The 18,208-nt window shown below is 37.8% G+C and overlaps 1 protein-coding gene across 1 annotated transcript; it reads right to left on the reverse strand.

The window, feature by feature from the left end:
* Window positions 1–10,593: 10,593 nt before the first annotated feature.
* Window positions 10,594–12,795, reverse strand: LOC105446388 (C-type lectin domain family 4 member E-like). The gene is made up of 4 exons (XM_030983790.1): window positions 12,693–12,795; window positions 12,165–12,266; window positions 11,612–11,713; window positions 10,594–11,078 (listed from the first exon to the last, which is right to left on the reverse strand). The coding sequence occupies exons 1-4, from the start codon at window positions 12,739–12,741 to the stop codon at window positions 10,678–10,680; spliced, it is 654 nt and encodes a 217-aa protein (XP_030839650.1). The 5' UTR covers window positions 12,742–12,795; the 3' UTR covers window positions 10,594–10,677.
* Between the last annotated feature and the right edge of the window lie 5,413 nt (window positions 12,796–18,208).

Here is an 18,208-nt window from a genome sequence, read left to right on the forward strand (position 1 = left end):
TCAGATTTTTTTTTTTTTTTTTGCAGGGCAGGGCTTACACAACCATGTCTAAGGTGATGTTAATTCCGTTTTGGCGAGCACGAGCACACCAAAACTTCTTTGAATAACGTTTGGTACATAATTATTAACTGGTTGTTGCAGGTTGGGGCGGACACGTTAGCGGTGGCAACTCCATTTTGGCGAGCGAGCATAGCGAGCAAGCAAAACAAAAAAATTCTCTTTTAATAGAAATTAATAAATAAACTTGTTTTTATTGGGGCAGGTCAGGATGGACGCAATCGCGTTTAACGCGATTCAATTCCTTTTTGGCGAGAGGGCGAAAAAACTCTTCCATTTTTAATGATATTGTTGCAGGTCAAGGGTGGGCACAATAATGTTTCCAAAGCAATGTCTATTCATTTTATTTGCGAGCGAGTGTAGCGAGCTAGAAAAATGAATTAGTCTCTTTTAGCAACATACGGTGCGTCCCAGAAAAAACGAAACCGAGAAGTATCGATGTTCTATCATAACTTAATCACAACTATAATTAATGAATGATACATATTTGGAAAGCTTAGAGTCTCCTCTTTCATGTGATGCTACTCAGATGATGCATATTTCACGCATGAGTGATTAAAAGCAATTTGAAGGAAGGAAACCAACATATTGCTCCGATTGTCTCATTTTCGCTCGCGTGAACATTGCCAGCACAAACCACTGACCTCTACCTCCTACACGGATCATCGCACATTCCCATTCACTATACGTTACGTACTAAAAGGCTGTATTGTCTGACCGTTCATGAATATTCATGTTTTTGCTAAACTCGGCAAAATGTTTGCTTTTACTAAATGGAAAAATTACGGTGGGGGGTTGGATGAAATGGACAAAACGAAATAGGCAGAAGTGATCTATGATAATTCATGCTTTTTATGTTTCGTGTGCTCGACCTATAATCTTCAAATCGCTTGGTAAACTGAGTCCAAAGTTAGACTTGTTTCACATGTGTTTTATAGGCAATGACGAGCTTGCAACCTATTTTGAAAAATTACGGTGGGTGAACTTTCAAAAGTCAATTAGACATGAGGGCTCCAATGAAAGAGCTAGTGATAACGTACGTCGGGGTGGATGTGCTTTTCGTTTAAACAAAAAATGAATTTTTAACGATTTTTTAAAAAAAACGTCCATCATGTTAGGCTGCTGAATCTGACCATGCTCTGACGATAGGGGGCGTTGTGAAATGAGACTAAACGGAGCCATATGAAAGACATTTGGCGGGCGGTATCTAGATTTCGAGAAAAAAATTCACATTTCTAGAAAGTTGAGTTTCTGCCCTTTTATATGACACCTCAATCAGGAAAAATGAGCGAGGAATGACAAAGTTCTGTTTGTTTAAAGTAGTGCTTGCATTTCCATAATTTTATTAAACGAATTCGTTTTCACTGGTTGCCTGCCGTATCAATAAACGAAATTAACAAAAGACTTAACTCCGTTTCATTGACAATCAGCCGTAGACGAGAGTCTTCATGCATGGCTGATTGTCAACGAAACGAAGTTAAGTCTTTTGTCAAATCTGCTTTTTGCTACGGCAGGCACCATATGGCTCCGTTTAGTCTCATTTCACGACGCCCCCTATCGTCAGAGCATGGTCAGCGCCAGCAGCTTAACATGTTAGCCTATGGACGTTTTTTTTAAAAATCGTTAAAAATTCATTTTTTGTTTAAACGAAAAGCACATCCACCCCGACGTACGTTATCACTAGCTCTTTCATTTGAGCACTCATGTCTCATTGACTTTTGAAAGTTCACCCACCGTAATTTTTCAAAATAGGTTGCAAGCTCGTCATTGCCTATAATACACATGTGAAACAAGTCTAACTTTGGACTCAGTTTACCAAGCGATTAGAAGATTATAGGTCGAGCACACGAAACATAAAACGCATGAATTATCATAGATCACTTCTGCCTATTTCATTATGTCCATTTCATCCAACCCCTCACCGTAATTTTTCCATTTAGTAAAGCAAACATTTTGCCGAGTTTAGCAAAAACATGAATATTCATGAACGGTCAGACAATACAGCCTTTTAGTACGTAACGTATAGTGAATGGGAATGGGCGATGATCCGTTCAGGAGGTAGAGGTCAGTGGTTTGTGCTGGCAATGTTCACGCGAGCGAAAATGAGACAATCAGAGCAATATGCCAGTGAAAACGAATTCGTTTGTTAAAATTATGAACATGTAAGGGCTACTTTAAACAAACAGAACTTTGTTATTCCTCGCTCATTTTTCCTGATTGAGGTGTCATAATTATGAAAGGGCAGAAACTCAACTTTCTAGAAATGTGATTTTTTCTTCGAAATTCAGATACCGCCCGCCAAATGTCTTTTTGGTTTCCTTCCTTCAAATTGCTTTTAATCACTCATGCATCAAATATGCATCATCGGAGTAGCATCAACTGAAAGAGGAGACTCTAAGCTTTCCAAATATGTATCATTCATTCATTATGGTTGTGATTAAGTTATGATAAAACATCGATACTTCTCGGTTTCGCTTTTTCTGGGACGCACTGTATTGTGTGTTATTGTTGCCATGGTTGCAGGTCGGGGCAGGCACAATTGTATTCTAGGCAATACTAATCCTTTTCTTTTTTCAGGGGGACGAGCAAGTGAAAACATTTAATACAAAATAGGCTAGCAAGCAGTTCGCGCCAGCGAAGAGTTTCGAATTTGTTATATCACTTATATTTTCCTATTTTCATTTGTTTTAATTTTTCAGGGCCGTATGCGGAATATTTTTCTGGTGGGGGAGGGGGAAAGATGCGTTAAAAGTTTTCGAAGAATCTCAAAAGCAAAAGGAGTGAAGGGAGTTCGAGCGACCGAACTGGTCAAGAGGGTACTTTTGCATTTTCAAAAGTAGAATTGAAGGATTTGGTATAGGCCTACACTACATTTTCAGGAAAAAAACTGTTCGTTTTCAAAATATCTGGGGTCAACTGCCCCCCCCCCCTGGTGCGTACGACCATGGTCTTTTTTATTTCCCCATTTTTATTCGTTTCCTTTTCTTTTCCCTTTTTCTTTCTTTTCTCTTCTTCTTCCTTTTTTCTTTCCTTTTTTTCCTTTTTTCTCTTTCTTTCCTTTTTTCTTCCCTTTTCCTTTTTTCTTTTTCTTTCCTTTCCTTTCTTTTCCTTTCTTTCCCCTTTTTCTTTTTCCCCCCTGGAGCCCGTCAGGGGGGGGGGCACTCTGCCCCCTGCCCCCCATAGGTACGCCAGTGGGCAACAGTTTGAGAAAGTGGGAAGGGTCATACAATATTAAATTCTCATTGGTCAACAGGTCCACTTCCTTTCATGTTCCCCCCGAACTTGAATTCAGGGAAATCCTACCAGTCCTACAGTATAGCCCGAAACATGACTCATAACTTTGATGGATTAGGCCATTTGACCAGTCTGTATTCCTGGCCGAAACCAAAACAATAATAAAATGGTCAAGGGTGTATTCCTCTTTTGTTATGTACATAAGAAAAGAGGAATACAGCCATATAATGATACTGAGAATCATGACGCCCACTACTTTGAAAACATTGAGAATGGCTGTGTAGAAAGACATATTGCCCCCAGGGGTAACATAAACTCACCCTTGACCATACGAAATTTGAAAGGAAATGGACATGAGAAAAGCACCTAACTAGGAATAACAAGCACTACGTGCAAAACGAATGCGATTTTCTGACGAAGATAAGAAGAATATTTATTGGGCAGAATGTGAACGAAAACAAGGCAATGACGAAGGTCGTCATTGCAATAACATGCAGCCTTTTCACACACAGCTAAAATTCATCGTATCTAGAGATGATTAGTATAAACGTGTTTAACTCAACAGTTTTAAACATGTTTATAGAAAATTTTCCCTGTGTGAACATCGTTTATACGATGTTGGGATAGATAATAATTTTACCCCCCCCCCCACCCTGAAAATGATCTCCCCCTAAAAATTACCCAACTTATTATCGGGGTTGACTTCCCCTTTAATGAACAGGGGGTATTGTTCTTGGTTGTCCCGGGGGGGGGGGGGGTCAATGTCCTATATAGGGGTTAAGTTTCAGAGATGGGGGTAATTGTCATCGGGGGTAATTTTCTGGGCGTAGTTTGAGTCGTCGAGGGGTAATTGTCCTTTGGGTAATTATCCTTGGGAGTAGTTTTCTGGGGTGTAATTGTCCTTATTATGATAGGCGAATAAGGTGGGAGGCCGGGATTGAAGCCCCCCCCCCCCCCTCCCCCCGAAGAATGTTGCAATGATGTTTGGCCGTTCGTTCGAGCAACCGACAATTTCGGGTAACGATGTGGTCTATTGATTTGTAATTTAATGTAGGCCTACTAGTCATGAAGTTAAATTTTGTGACAAAATTAGATATGATTGATATTAAGAAATGCTTGAAGTTCGGTTCTCCGACAGTGATCCCAATGACAAAAAATAGGTCCGGCTTTTAAAAAAGTTGCCAGGGTTGGTATAGATTTGCAAAAAGTTTGTATTCATGTTGTGTCGCCTTTTAATCCAGCGTCGTGGCTTTGTAGCGAAAAGAGTGCTTGTTTATAATACGATACAGGATGGATGCATAGGATTGATTAGGTTTTGTTTTATATTATATACCGAGTTTATTATAGTCTTTTTTAATTTATTCCCTCAAGTTTCTTCGATTACATCCCTCCTTTTCCCCATTTTTCTTTTAGTCTCCCTCTTCAATTTTATATCCTTCTTTCTTAATACTTCTATGCTTTAGGCTATAATTATTTTTCAATTTTTTTTTCAATTGTTTGTGTGTTATCTAATTTTACCAACATGACCAACATGAACCATGACATTTTCGCTGCCATAAATTTCCCTCAGTTGACTGTGAATAAAATAAATATAGGGGTAGAAACTAAAATCCCAGTCTGTTGTTTCATGTGAAATAAACCTATATGAATGGCTATCGAAAGAGTAGTATAAATAATACATTAAGGGCATACGCCTGTCAGGCCTTTCAAATTGCTAAGGTGATTCTTACGTTGTTAGTTTTGCGAAAGTTTTATGGCGAATAAAAGGTGAACATTTTTCATCTCTATCCATAACATAAATATCTCTCGGCAATAAAACGAATGAATATTGAATAAATAAATAGATGAATGGATGAATTTAACATGTAGCATTATGTAGAAAATGTGGGGGGGTGGGGGTATAGTGCCAAATTTACTACATTCTTTGCAAAAACTGACTTGCCATGGAAGTGAATCGACGACTTCGTTTTCAAGATCATTTCGGAAAGTTTTGTCTTTCAAGTTGAACTATTACTATTGAATGCATAAAATACTGCATAATTTAGAACAACTAGAAAACAGAAAACACAACAACTTGAAGTCTTGAACAAATAATCAAACAGGAAACCACATTTGCGTCACATAGGCCTACCCTAAAATTGTAATGATGATGATTAAGACGATGTCGGCGATGATGATAATTCCTATGACGAAAATGCTATGCTTTTCCAACCAATATCCTAAAAATATACGCTAATTTATTTTTTAATCAAGATTTGAGAGATGTCGAGAATAATTTGCAGTTTAAAAAAAAAAAAAAAAAAATGAAGTGCCATTACTCTCTTTCCAAAGTGTTTACTTTAATAGTGGTAGTTTTTTTTTTGACAAAATGTTGTTATTGTGGATTTTTTTTTCTTCCCCTCTCCCGATTAGCGATAGAACACTGAAGATTTGACTGAACACATTATTAAAACATCATAGACAAGTCGCAGGATTTTCCAAAGGCAGTAAAAAATTGTTTTTCCAGATCAGAAACTGATAAATAACAGTGCACTTGCATTAGGCCTACAGAGGCAAGGGAAGAAATAAAGAAAGAAATATCAATTATCAAAATAACATGTAGATCGAATTCTACTGGGAAGCAATTTGATTTGGCCTAACGTGTACCCGAGATGTTTCCTTTTTCTATACTTTTGATGCGCGCCCACCATCGGGCGGAATTAGGGCGGGTCTAGGCGGAATTAGGCAAGGAAAATGCCTCACGCAGACGGCGCGCTACGGACAATCGCTTATGATTTCGGGCGTAAGAATGGCATAGCTAGATTTGCTAGAATTTCGGCAACAAATTGGTATACATTAGCGCCTGTATAATTCATTTTCAGAGAAGTTATCTGAGAAAAACTGCCCATCGGGCGGAAACCGGGCAGGGTACGGTACGCAAAATCAATGTAGATCTCGAACATCGCGCGGCGAAGAATTATAGCAAACAATTCGAGTCTACACGGAATGACGTCAACCAAGTCCGTGCGGCGCGGGGGCTCTTGACCGAGGCAAATTTGGGAGGGGGCGGCAGTTGTACTGTAATTTTCATTTTTCTCAGTAATGAAAGGGTATTTAATTTTTTCTTTCTTGTATTTGCATTTTGTGTTTCATTAGCCGTCTGTGGATGTATGGTTGTGTACGCTCCGGTCAAGGTCTTTAAAAGGAGGCTGATGTGATTTTCGTTATAAAAAATATATAAATAAAATTAATGATTTTGTTTGTATAAGTCAATAGGCAAACACATTCAATTCAATTCAATTCAATTCAATTTTATTTCATTCAGTTTAAAAAGACAACATTTCATATAACAACCAGCTATATAACATAAAATACACATTACGAACATATTTGACATTTGGACATAAAGTAAACTGAATAGGTTGCAACCTGAAAGGAAAAAGATAATCCTTATATAAAGGTTGACCCTTTTTTATAATAAACAAATATGAAATATATCCGTTACTAAACATTATACTATACTCAAATCAAGACAACAAACATACATACAACAAACAAATAAAATATGTCTTGAACTTAAATGATTATTGCAGTTTATCTAAAAGAAATTTCTTATACCTACGTTTAAAAACATTTACACTAACAGATATATGAATATAATGGGGAAGAGTGTTCCATAAAAAGGGTCCTTGGAAAATAATTATTTTTTGGTTTAGTACTGTACGAGTCAATGGCAAGTGAAATTGTTTAGCATTTCTAGTATTATAACTATGAACATTACAGTTTAAAATAAACAATTTGGAAATAGAATCAGGGATAAGATTGTGGTGACATAAATACATAAGAACACCTACTTGTAATAAATATACATCCCTATATTGCAACATGTTTAATGAGTAAAATATTGGATTGGTATGGGCAAGAAAAGAAGAATGATTAATAATTCTTAATGCACGTTTTTGTAATTTAAACAGTCTATCTTGATAAATTAATGCAGCATTGCCCCATACAATAATAGCATAATGTAAGTAAGGGTACACAATTGCATAGTATATCATTTTGAGTATAATTTTAGGGAGAGATTTCAATCTGTACATGACACCAATACTTTTAGATAATTTGTTGCAGATGACACCAATATGATTAGACCAGGAGAACTTATCATCGATAATAACACCCAAAAACTTTGCTGAAGAAACTCTCTGAATGTTTGCATTTTCTAGTTTGATTGTTATTGAGTCTATATTTAGTTTCTTTTTGGTAAAAATCATAAAATTGGTTTTCTTTTCATTAATGGAAAGTTTATTAGCGTAAAACCATTGAACAATTAATCCAATCTCAATATTAAATGTAGTTTCAAGAGTATGTTTGTTTTTGTGTGAAAGGAAAATACTGGTGTCATCTGCAAACAGAATACATTTTAAAATTTTTGAAGCATTGACAATATCATTTATATACAAAATAAATAAAAGTGGTCCAAGAATGGAACCTTGTGGCACTCCACATTTAATTAGCTGTAACTGTGATTTATTTTTATTTAATGCAACAAATTGTTTTCGATTTGATAAATAATTTTTTTAATATTTTCAATGTTATACCCCTAATTCCATACATATACAATTTATCCAACAAAATACTATGGTCAAGCGTGTCAAACGCTTTAGTGAGATCAAGAAATAAGCCAATTGTTGTTTCTTCATTATCTATTGCACTTCCCACTTTATGAACAAAATCTATCAAAGCTGAAGATGTTGAGTGTCCTGCTCTAAATCCATACTGGTTATTGTTTATAATATTGCACTTTGTAATAAAATGTAAAAGTCTGGTATAAATACACCTTTCAAAAATTTTGGAAAAAACAGGTAAAACAGAAATTGGACGATAATTAGACATCACTTCTGGTGGACCACTTTTAAAAATGGGTATTACACGAGCTATCTTTAACGATGTAGGAAATTCTCCACATTTAAGGCACTGGTTGAATATTTCACTGAGATGTGCACTTATCTTATGTATAATCGGTTTTACTACTTTAATATCTATTTCATCATAACCTGTACTAGAATTAGGCTTAAGTTTGTCTACAATATCTATAATTTCTTTACTAGTAATAGGTTTAAAAAATGCAGTTGATCATTTTGAATTACATAATTTTTAAAATTATTATTGCACGAAGAAAAAGAAAGGTTCAAGTTATGACCGATGTTTACAAAATGTTCATTCAATATATTACAAATTTCCATATCAGTTGTAATTTTTTTTGCATTACATTAAATACATTTAATAACAGATTTTTTATTCTGCTTACCAAGAGCCTGATTGATAACGCTCCATGTTTTTTTCATATTCCCTTTATTATTATGCTGCGGGACTTCGCCAATAGGAGGCGCTGTTCACTAAGTCTAATCGTAGGTATAAGCTTCTTTCCGTTCATAGTAGAAAATACTAATCACCCTTTCCCGATGATGGGTTGTATAAAACGTGATAAAAGAAGTTTTCTAATTTCATTTTTTTTATCCGCACATTCTCTCAGTTTATATGTACATCACGTCTATTTAAATTCTCTCAATCATTTATACCGCTTATTATCATTTTTAAAATACATAATTAAAAATGTCTCTCCTTTCATCATCTCCTTCCATTCAAATCCATTTACCTTTTTGTATTTCTATGTCTTAAAAGATATTCTCTCACTCTTTTGTTTTCCTCTCTTTTAAATGATCTCACTCCCTTTCATTAAACAATTCGCTCCCTTTACCACCTTCGCTTATTCTTGTAATCTTTATCTGAGTCTTCCTTTCAAATTATATCACTATATCATACATCTCTTTCATGACAAATTTCTCTCACTTTAAATCAATATCTCCTCACATCCTCTCACTCTTTACCTCTTCCTTTCGAGTTCTCTCACTAAATTATATATTTCTTTCTTTACAACTTCTCTCAATTTCTCCTCTCCACTCTTTCCTATGTGCTGTGTATCTCTCTTCTTCTTACTCAAACAAAAACAATTGACAAGATACAAACTGAAAATAGATTATTGCACGTCAAACAAACATTTATTCACTAATGCTACTATTTCAATAACTTTAGATAATAAATCATCCTGTAAAAGGGGCAACACCATTGTTTCCAGATTAACTTTTACATCAGCTTTACTAACGGCAAATATTATCATTAGTTTGGAAAATAACAGTCCTAGCAATAGTCATGATAATAATAACAATAATTGTGATAATAATGATAATAATAATAAAATCAACAATACTCGTACGATTAATATTATTATCAAAATATAAAGCGCCCATCAAATTGTTTCTTGTTTTTTAAATATCGTTTAACTTGCTCTTTTAAAAACCTATGGCAGTTTTGAAATTGCAAAAACACTGTTCATTACAAATACCCATTCACGAACTAAAATATACCCTCGTACCCTCACCATCGACAATATTTCCACAATACTAACGGTTTTACTCTTTCACACAAATCTGGCACAAGTGGAAGTTAATATGGCATTTTCAAAACAATGTTGCTCAGTGAAGGGTGTTTAGATTTAATCAATGTATCATAGGAAAGCATTACACTTCTACTCTATGGAAAAAGGAATCCTATTATACACGTCGTAAATATTCACAAGATCTATTTGTTTTCGAGTTTAATTTGTTATGGGACGCAGTGTATAAATAGTTAATGATTTATAAACTGAGCTTCTTACATTATATTATCTCTTGTTTTACCTTAAGTTTGGAAGATAAAGTATTGACTGTAAGAGGACATATATATATTTTTTGGGGGTCCCAACATTTGAAAATTTGGCCGATCAATATTTCTTTCATGGGGGGGGGGGGGGGTACGGTCAGCTTTTTGGGGTCACCAATTACCACAATTAAAATTTAAAAAAAGTAAGTATATGTATATTTGTATCATAGACCCTATAAATACTTTACCACACAAACTGCACTTTTATGTCGTAATCAAATATCTTTGACGTTTCATCAATTCATGAAGTACTAACTATTATTTTTCTATGAAGTTTGAAAAAAGTCTCTTGGCAATAAAAATGAGATTCTATAAAGCACAAAAAGAACAAACCACCACTAATGCTCATCATCAATATGATTATTTTTAAATTGCTTGAATGTAAAGATGAAAAGTGCTCTGTCTTTTAAACATCATAACTAAACACTTATTAACACTCTTTTTTTAAAGTGCTCTTCGTGTAAAAATAAATGCATGGAACTACAAAAAAAAAAAAAAAAATCGACATTCCTAAAGATCTGTATATTTTTTTGGTATTTTTTGGTGGGAGGGGGGGGGGGGGTATTCACTTGCCTCCATCTAGGTGTTCAGATGCAATCAGTGGTGCAACCAGGTGGTATGAACAATTGAAAGAAACCAATCCAATTTTTATATCCCCACTTCTTTCTCGCATATGAATCTTAATTGTATGGAGCAATCCTTATCCTGCCAAAGATCCAAACGATCAGCCACATTTTGATACCAAACCATAATTCGAAAACAGTTTCCATTATCATTGAACGATTCACTTTCAAAATTGCTATACGTAAGATTCGATCCATCTAGCCACTTTGCCTCACTAAGACTCGAGCCGGTCAGCCCGATCCAGTAGTCCCATCTGTGCTGAAGACTCCGCGCGATGAAGTCCTCTTCCTCCTGCGACTCGATGAAGACCAGATGGGATCCGTATTGGGAACAAGCTAAAACCGCAGAAGCTTGATCGATCTTGCAAGTGCTGAAATTGTAGAACGACCCGCCGAATTCATATTCCATCGGAGAAGATGAGCATGCTTAAAAAGATGAAAATACAATATGTAAATTACTCAATTTGAAGAAAGTAAACATAGTGATTATTTGGGTCGTAACTGAAATATTTAAAGAAATATAGATAATATAATGACGATGATATGATGAATATAATAATAATAATAATGATAACGAAAATAATGTTACTTAAAAAGATGCAAAGACATGAACAAAATTAAAGCTTTAATAATCAATATGTAAAGATACTTTGCTCACCATTACAGATTTTGGCAAATTCACAATGTTATTTCTTACAGTTATATTTATTTTTATGAATGAAAGAGGAGGGGAGGAGGGGGGGGGGAGAGAGAGGGAGACAGACAGACAGAGACAGACAGACAGACATAGAAAGAAAGAAACACAGAGAGATAGAGAGACAGAGAGACAGAGACAGAGACAGAGAGAGAGAGAAAGACAGAGAGAGGGAGAGAGAGAGAGAGAGGGGGGTGGATTAGGGGAAGTGGCTAAACATATATAATCAAATGCATAACATCATTTCATTTTCTCTCTTACTTACCGGAGGGGGTGGTTTCTTGCGATTTTGTTGTGTCTGACACCGTGGTCCTAGAGCTAGTCGTTGCCTTGGTCGTCGCGTCCGTAGTTGATGATTCCACTGACTCTGAAACGTTTATACAAAAATGAAGTCATACGTTCAAAGGCATAATATTAGGAATGAAACCTCAACAGGAATAGATGGCCAAAACGAAGAACATTTTTTTAAAATAAACTTTAACAGTTTATTTATTTTATGAGGTATAGCAGGACACTGGATTTAGTGGTGCTTTGACAAAGTCGAAGGGTCTTATTTTGCCAAATCATTTAACTGCTGTTAAACTCGAGGAAAAAAGAATTAGACGGTCACTTCCCCTTTAAAAAATGTTTTACCGACACCAGCGATAGGAAAGGACTTTTAAAAAATCAGATAAAGACTAAGAGAGAGAGAGTGAGACAGAGAGACAGAGAGGAAGAGTGAGAGAGAATGCGAGAGAGAGAGAAAAAGAGAAGGGGGTTATAGTGGCTAGACTCATTATTTTAAAAAATACAGGACGTCATGTTAATGTTTCTCTTACTGGAGGTTGGGGTTGCTTGCGATGTCGTTGCGTCTGACCTTTCCGTCATCGTGGCCGTAGTGCTCGGCTCGGACTTTGTTCTGGTTTTTGCTGTCACCGACTCTGAATGGAATTAAAAAAATTAAAAAATGATCAAATGATTCGACGAAGGAGCCATGCAAAGAGGGGAGAAGAACAAGAAGAACGTTGTCGTTAACCTGTAGGCAAAAAGATAAAATACTAAAATTGACGGGCAGTGCCCCCTTATCAAGTGTTTTAGCGACGCTAATGAAAGAAGAACGAAGAAAAACAAGACTAGAACAAAATAAGAAATAGACGGTCATTCCCCCCCCCCCCTTGATAACAATTTAGCGAAGCCCGTGACAGGAACGGAAAGAACAATAGAGTCAGTTAAAGACTGAGAGAGAGAGAGAGAGAGAGAGAGAGAGAGAGAGAGAGAAAGAGAGAAGGGGGATATAGTGGCTAGACCCATTATGATAATAATCAGATGCATGACGTCACTTCCATGGTACCATTGCCTAGACATACCAGAGGTAGTGGTGTTTTGAGAAGTCGTTGTGTCTGAGCGTTTCGTCATCGTAGTCGTAGGGCTCGTCGTAGGCTTGGTCGGCGCTTCCTCCGTTGACTCTATGATCACTGAAAATAACAACAACAAACAAACATAACTGACGTAAATGACAATGAATAACATTATTTTCATTGAAATATCTCCCATCGGCTGTCTCGAGGCGCTCTTAGTCAGGGTACGGGGATAGGATCAAGGGGAGGGGAGGGAGAAAAATAGAAATCGGAAAAAACTTTTCGTGCGGGAATCCGTCAGTTCTATCAAAAAGTTCCAAAAGAGGTATTTTCTCGTTAATCGTCATCTTCTCTTCTTCTTCTTCTTCTTCTTCTTCTTCTTCTTCTTCTTCTTCTTCTTCTTCTTCTTCAGTTGCAGTACCGGCCACCGCCTAGTATTGTTGTAATGGTTAGACAGTGGTGGTTAAAGGGGGGGGGGGGCGGGCCCCCTCCCCTGGCCCAAAAAGAAAAGGAGTGGGGGGAGGTATTACGTTATTTTTTTGTTTTTAAGTGTTGTTGTTGTTGCTCAATTTTTCTTTTGTCGTGCTGACTACCTCCCCCCCCCCAATTATTCACCGCTAAATATTTTTTCACGAATTGGGCCCCCACCCCCGCCGCCAGCTGGATTCAACCCTGTGGTTAAGTACAGTGCAGAATGTATGTACAATGTGTGATAAAAGATACAGCGAAGTGTGTGCAAATAAAAAAAAAACTGCGGAAATTTTGTTTACACCCTGAAGCGTGAAGCGCGGAAGCTTTTACGTTTCATTAAATCATTAGGAGAGAGAAGACGATTCGTTGTACCGTTCTCGAAAATAATCCTCGTCTTAATTCAGTTCCCCCCCCCCCCCCCACTCCCGCGCGATACGCGGAAGCTTTTACGTTTCATTAAATCATTAGGAGAAAGAAGAGGATTTGTTGTACCGTTCTCGAAAATATTCCTCGTCTGAATTCAGTTTACCCCCCCCCCCCCGCGCCCTCCCGCGCAAAGCGCGGAAGTTTTTACGTTTAACTAAATCATTAGACAAAGAAGACGATGTGTTGTACTGTTCTCGACTCTTAATCCTCGTTTGAATTCAGTTTTCCCCTCCCGCGCAAAGCGCGAAAGCTTTTACGTTTCATTAAATTATTAGAGAAAGATGATGATTCTTTGTACCGTTCTCGACTCTTAATCCTTGTCTGAATTCAGTTTTCCCCTCCCGCGCAAAGCGCGAAAGCTTTTACGTTTCATTAAATTATTAGAGAAAGATGATGATTCTTTGTACCGTTCTCGACTCTTAATCCTTGTCTGAATTTCAAATATGTTTTGTGTCTGCTCCTTTTTCTTCGTACGTCCTCTTCCTTTTCTTTCCTCTCTTTTTTTGGCCGGCGTTTTTTTTTTTTTTTTTTTTTTTTTTTTTTTTTTTTTTGGGGGGGGGGCCCTGGCTACGCGCCTGCGGTCAGATGAACATATTTTGATACCTTGTCCGCCCCCGGAAACTCAGGGGTTTAAGGCAATAAATTACTGTCAGATACGCATGCAGGGGCCCGCCTTAGTGCCCTGGTGGGGTCGAGGGTGCGGAAACCCTTGAATCTCAGGGGTTTTAGGCATTAATAAATGATTACGGTCAGATGAACATATTTGTATACCTTATTTGTGACACAGGCAGGAAACTGATTGGCGTAAGGTCCAGCGGGCGGAGCCCCCCTGATGCTCAGGGTTTTTAGGCATTAAGTTACCGTCTGATTAGCATCCAGTGGTCCGCCTTAGGGCCCTAGGCGAGGTCCAGGGGGCAGAACCCCCGGAAGCGCAGGGGTTTTAGGCGTTTAATTACGGTCAGATGAGCATTTTTGATACCTTATTTTGTTGTGACACTGGCAGTTAACTATTCTTTCTTTCTTGCTCTCTTTCTTTATATTTCTCTTGAATATACTCCTTCTTCAAAAAAGGTGTGTGTGGGGGAGGGGGGAGCTGGAGGCTCCAGATCCCCGCCGTTCTGCGGGCCCTGACATGTAGGCATCTCAAGAAGCATATTTCTTGCCTGGCTTTAAATTTAGGAATTTGTCATTTTACAAACAAACGCATACAAAATATAATTTATCATATACCTCACTTAAGAAATCCAGCCATCTGATTGGTCGAATTGCATCATAAACTTCAACTGTTCCTGTAAAATTCTCGGTAACCATGCATAAAACATTTCAATATTTTTAATAACCATGGTTATTAAAAAAAGTTGGTCAGCGTCCATGGTTACCCCATAGGTTTACATGTTAAAAAATGGTTTGAGCAATGGAGGATGCCGTATGTGTGCGAAGGATTGGTCGGTAATTTCAATACAATTGAATCTCGATCGATCTTACCGACAATTTTATCTTGCATTGTTGACATGAAGACGAAAATAAACTTCCAAAAACAAAAAAACAACATCTGCCGATAGATCTTGATCTAAGTTCGTGCCAATATGCATTGCAAAAGTAAAAGAAGAGTCCGTATATGGAGCTTTTGCGAAGCATTCATCACACGCGAAGCCGGTTTCAATCCATTTTAATGTATATATTGGAGAAAACTGCCGAGCATGTCAAACGGCGGGCCATAGCCGAGTGGTCTAAGCGTTGGTTTTCGGTACACTTTTGTTGTACGCAAGTGTTCGAATCCCGTCTTCGACAAAATTGATAAATATTTTTAATTTTTCATTTTTTAGTCTATTTTTTTTCGGCATATAAAAGTATTAATGACTGCTAGTATTAAAAACAACATCTGCCGATAGATCTTGATCTAAGTTCGTGCCAATATGCATTGCAAAAGTAAAAGAAGAGTCCGTATATGGAGCTTTTGCGAAGCATTCATCACACGCGAAGCCGGTTTCAATCCATTTTAATGTATATATGGAGAAAACTGCCAAGCATGTTAACGGCGGGTCATAGCCGAGTGGTCTAAGCGTTGGTTTTCGGTACACCTCTTGATGTACGCAAGAGTTCGAATCCCGTCTTCGATAAATATTTTTAATTTTTCATTTTTTAGTCTATTTTTTTTCGGCATATAAAAGTATTAATGACTGCTTTAATATTCGAGAAATAGTTGTTTTCATACGCTCTCGGGAAGGTTAGAATTGGGCTATTCCCCTCGGCAAGCCTCGGGGAATAGCACAATTCTAACCTTCCCTTGAGCGTAATAAAACAACTATTTCTCTCAAAGCAGTCATTAATACTATACTAAAAAATGAGAAAAAATTATATAATGTGTAAACCACCGTTATGGAATTAGAATTAAACCACGTCTAAATTTATTTGCCCCGTTACCCCTCCCCGATCACAACAAATCGCAACTGATCTCCCCAACCTTTCTTCTTTCCCTTTCTCTCCTCTTTCCCTTTCCCTTCCCTTACTTTTTTAGGTTTGCTGGGGGTGGGGGGGGGGGGGGGGAGGGTGGGGGAGCAAGGTTCTTTCGGCCCCCATGCTTCTCCACACGTTGTTGGCGGGATTAACCGAAAATGATCTATTTCCCCTTCTTTTAATTTTTTTTCTTCTTCTCTTTTTCGGTCCCTTTTAGCTCTCCTATTTTCCTTTTCCTTCCTTCTCTCTTTTTTTTTTAGCTGGGGCGGGGGGAGGCAAGGGCCTTTTACCCCACCCCACCCCGATCCACAACTTATTGGCGGAAAATTTGCAACTGATACCCGGCCCCTTCTTTTCTCTTCTTCTTCCTCAATTTTCGTTTCCTTTATCTCCTCTTTTCTTTTTTCTTTCCATCTCCTTTCTTCTCTCTTATTTTTTTGATTGGGTGGGGGGGGGGGGGGGGGGGGAGGCAACAGCCTGAGAGACAAGGCCCACCCCCCGAACTCCTTCTTCCCCTTTTCCTTTCTTCTTCCTCTTCTCTCTCTCTCTCTCTCTCTCTCTTTGCGGAGGGGGGGGGGGGGTGGAGAGCAGATTTTGTTTGGGGCCCCAGAAATTCGAAAAATTACGTCGTCAGATATTTCGTTCAGTGGCTTGGGGGGGGGGGGGGGAAGAACACTTTTTTCAAAAAAATAAAAGTCTTTCCCCCTTTTTTTCCTTCTTTTTTCCCCTTCTTTTTTTTTCCCAGGGGGGCGGGCCCCCCGCCACCCCCCCCCCCCCCCTGAATCCGCCACTGGGCGAATAGATATATGCTGCACACGTAGCTATATTTTTGGTAAAAGGAATTAACAAAAGTTTAATGCTAATCGAGGTTAGTCCCATATGTATAATATTGTTACGGCCCTCCATCCTAGAACGGGTCCTGGATGCTGGAGGGCTGGCCTGTCCCTTGCCTCTATCACCGTCATCTGACGAAGAATTTGCCATCCTGAATAATGCGAGCGGTTTCTATTTGGCTTGTAGTTTAGAGGCCTGACGTGGCTCCGTTTTCCCAAAGTATATGAGTGTGGAGATGAGAGGTGTTTTGGATAGGTGGATGTGTATTCTCTATGAGAGGGTTATATACATCAGTCTATGGAGACTCAACTAATCACACGTATGAAACGATGGATTGTTTAACTGTATACTTTATTAATACAAACATAAGTCAACTTCTCCAACACGTTATCATAATTATAACACCGACACCAATTACCTGTATTAATCTCAACAAGTAGTCAAGGCAGGGATTGCCTACTGTAGGAACTCTATTTCTAGCTTCCAGTCATTTTCCTTACTTTAGCTCAGCTGGAGCAAAGCGGAGAGTTCGCTATCTGACCAAGACGAGAGCTGGCATCGAAGTGCCGAAATATCTGCTGGTCACTGCTATTTATAGCTTTTGAGACGCTCTGAGAGCTGCTTTACGCATGGTGCGTCCGTAATCGCGCTCTGAGCCCTTACGCCCAAAAGCTTACTGCGCCCTCTACGTTTTCTGCAAGATAACTTAAATTGTGGCGAACTGGTTCGTTACAATATATACATAGTTATTTGACATTTAAACGCATTTAAATTTACATTATTTACAGAATGATGATAATAATATAATAACAACAACAATAATAATATGATTGCAGGTCCTCATAATGCTGTTGAGGCTATCAGGATGTTAACAAAACTGTTATTATTAAATGTTTATCAAAATAAACCTATTTTGTTCTTATAAAACAAATAAATAAATAAACAAACGAACAAAGACAGCATTGACCTCTGGACTGACCTGTGAGATGTGGTGTGGTACATACACCCACAGTGTTGTTTCTAGACTTTGTGTGGCAGTTGCGATACAAGTGGGTGGGAAAGTTGACAGATGTAAGCACTTGTTGTACAAGTTGCCCATTTCTTTCAACCACGGGGCAACGTTGTTGACTGAACTGCTCGCAACTCCGAGTTGACACTGCATGTCCTTCATGGCGAAAAAGGCAAAGTACAATTTGATGAGATATTTTGTGAATATGCAATAAAATAATCATAACAAATATCAAATCGAAAATTCCTACAGAAACAATAAATCAATTATAGATAAAAACACAAAGCGAAAATAGTTTGGCCTACAAACTTAATGCAAAACACATTTG

This window comes from Strongylocentrotus purpuratus, unplaced genomic scaffold (assembly GCF_000002235.5).
Source record: "Strongylocentrotus purpuratus isolate Spur 01 unplaced genomic scaffold, Spur_5.0 spur5_scaffold_13, whole genome shotgun sequence".
In the NCBI taxonomy this organism is placed as follows: domain Eukaryota; kingdom Metazoa; phylum Echinodermata; class Echinoidea; order Camarodonta; family Strongylocentrotidae; genus Strongylocentrotus; species Strongylocentrotus purpuratus.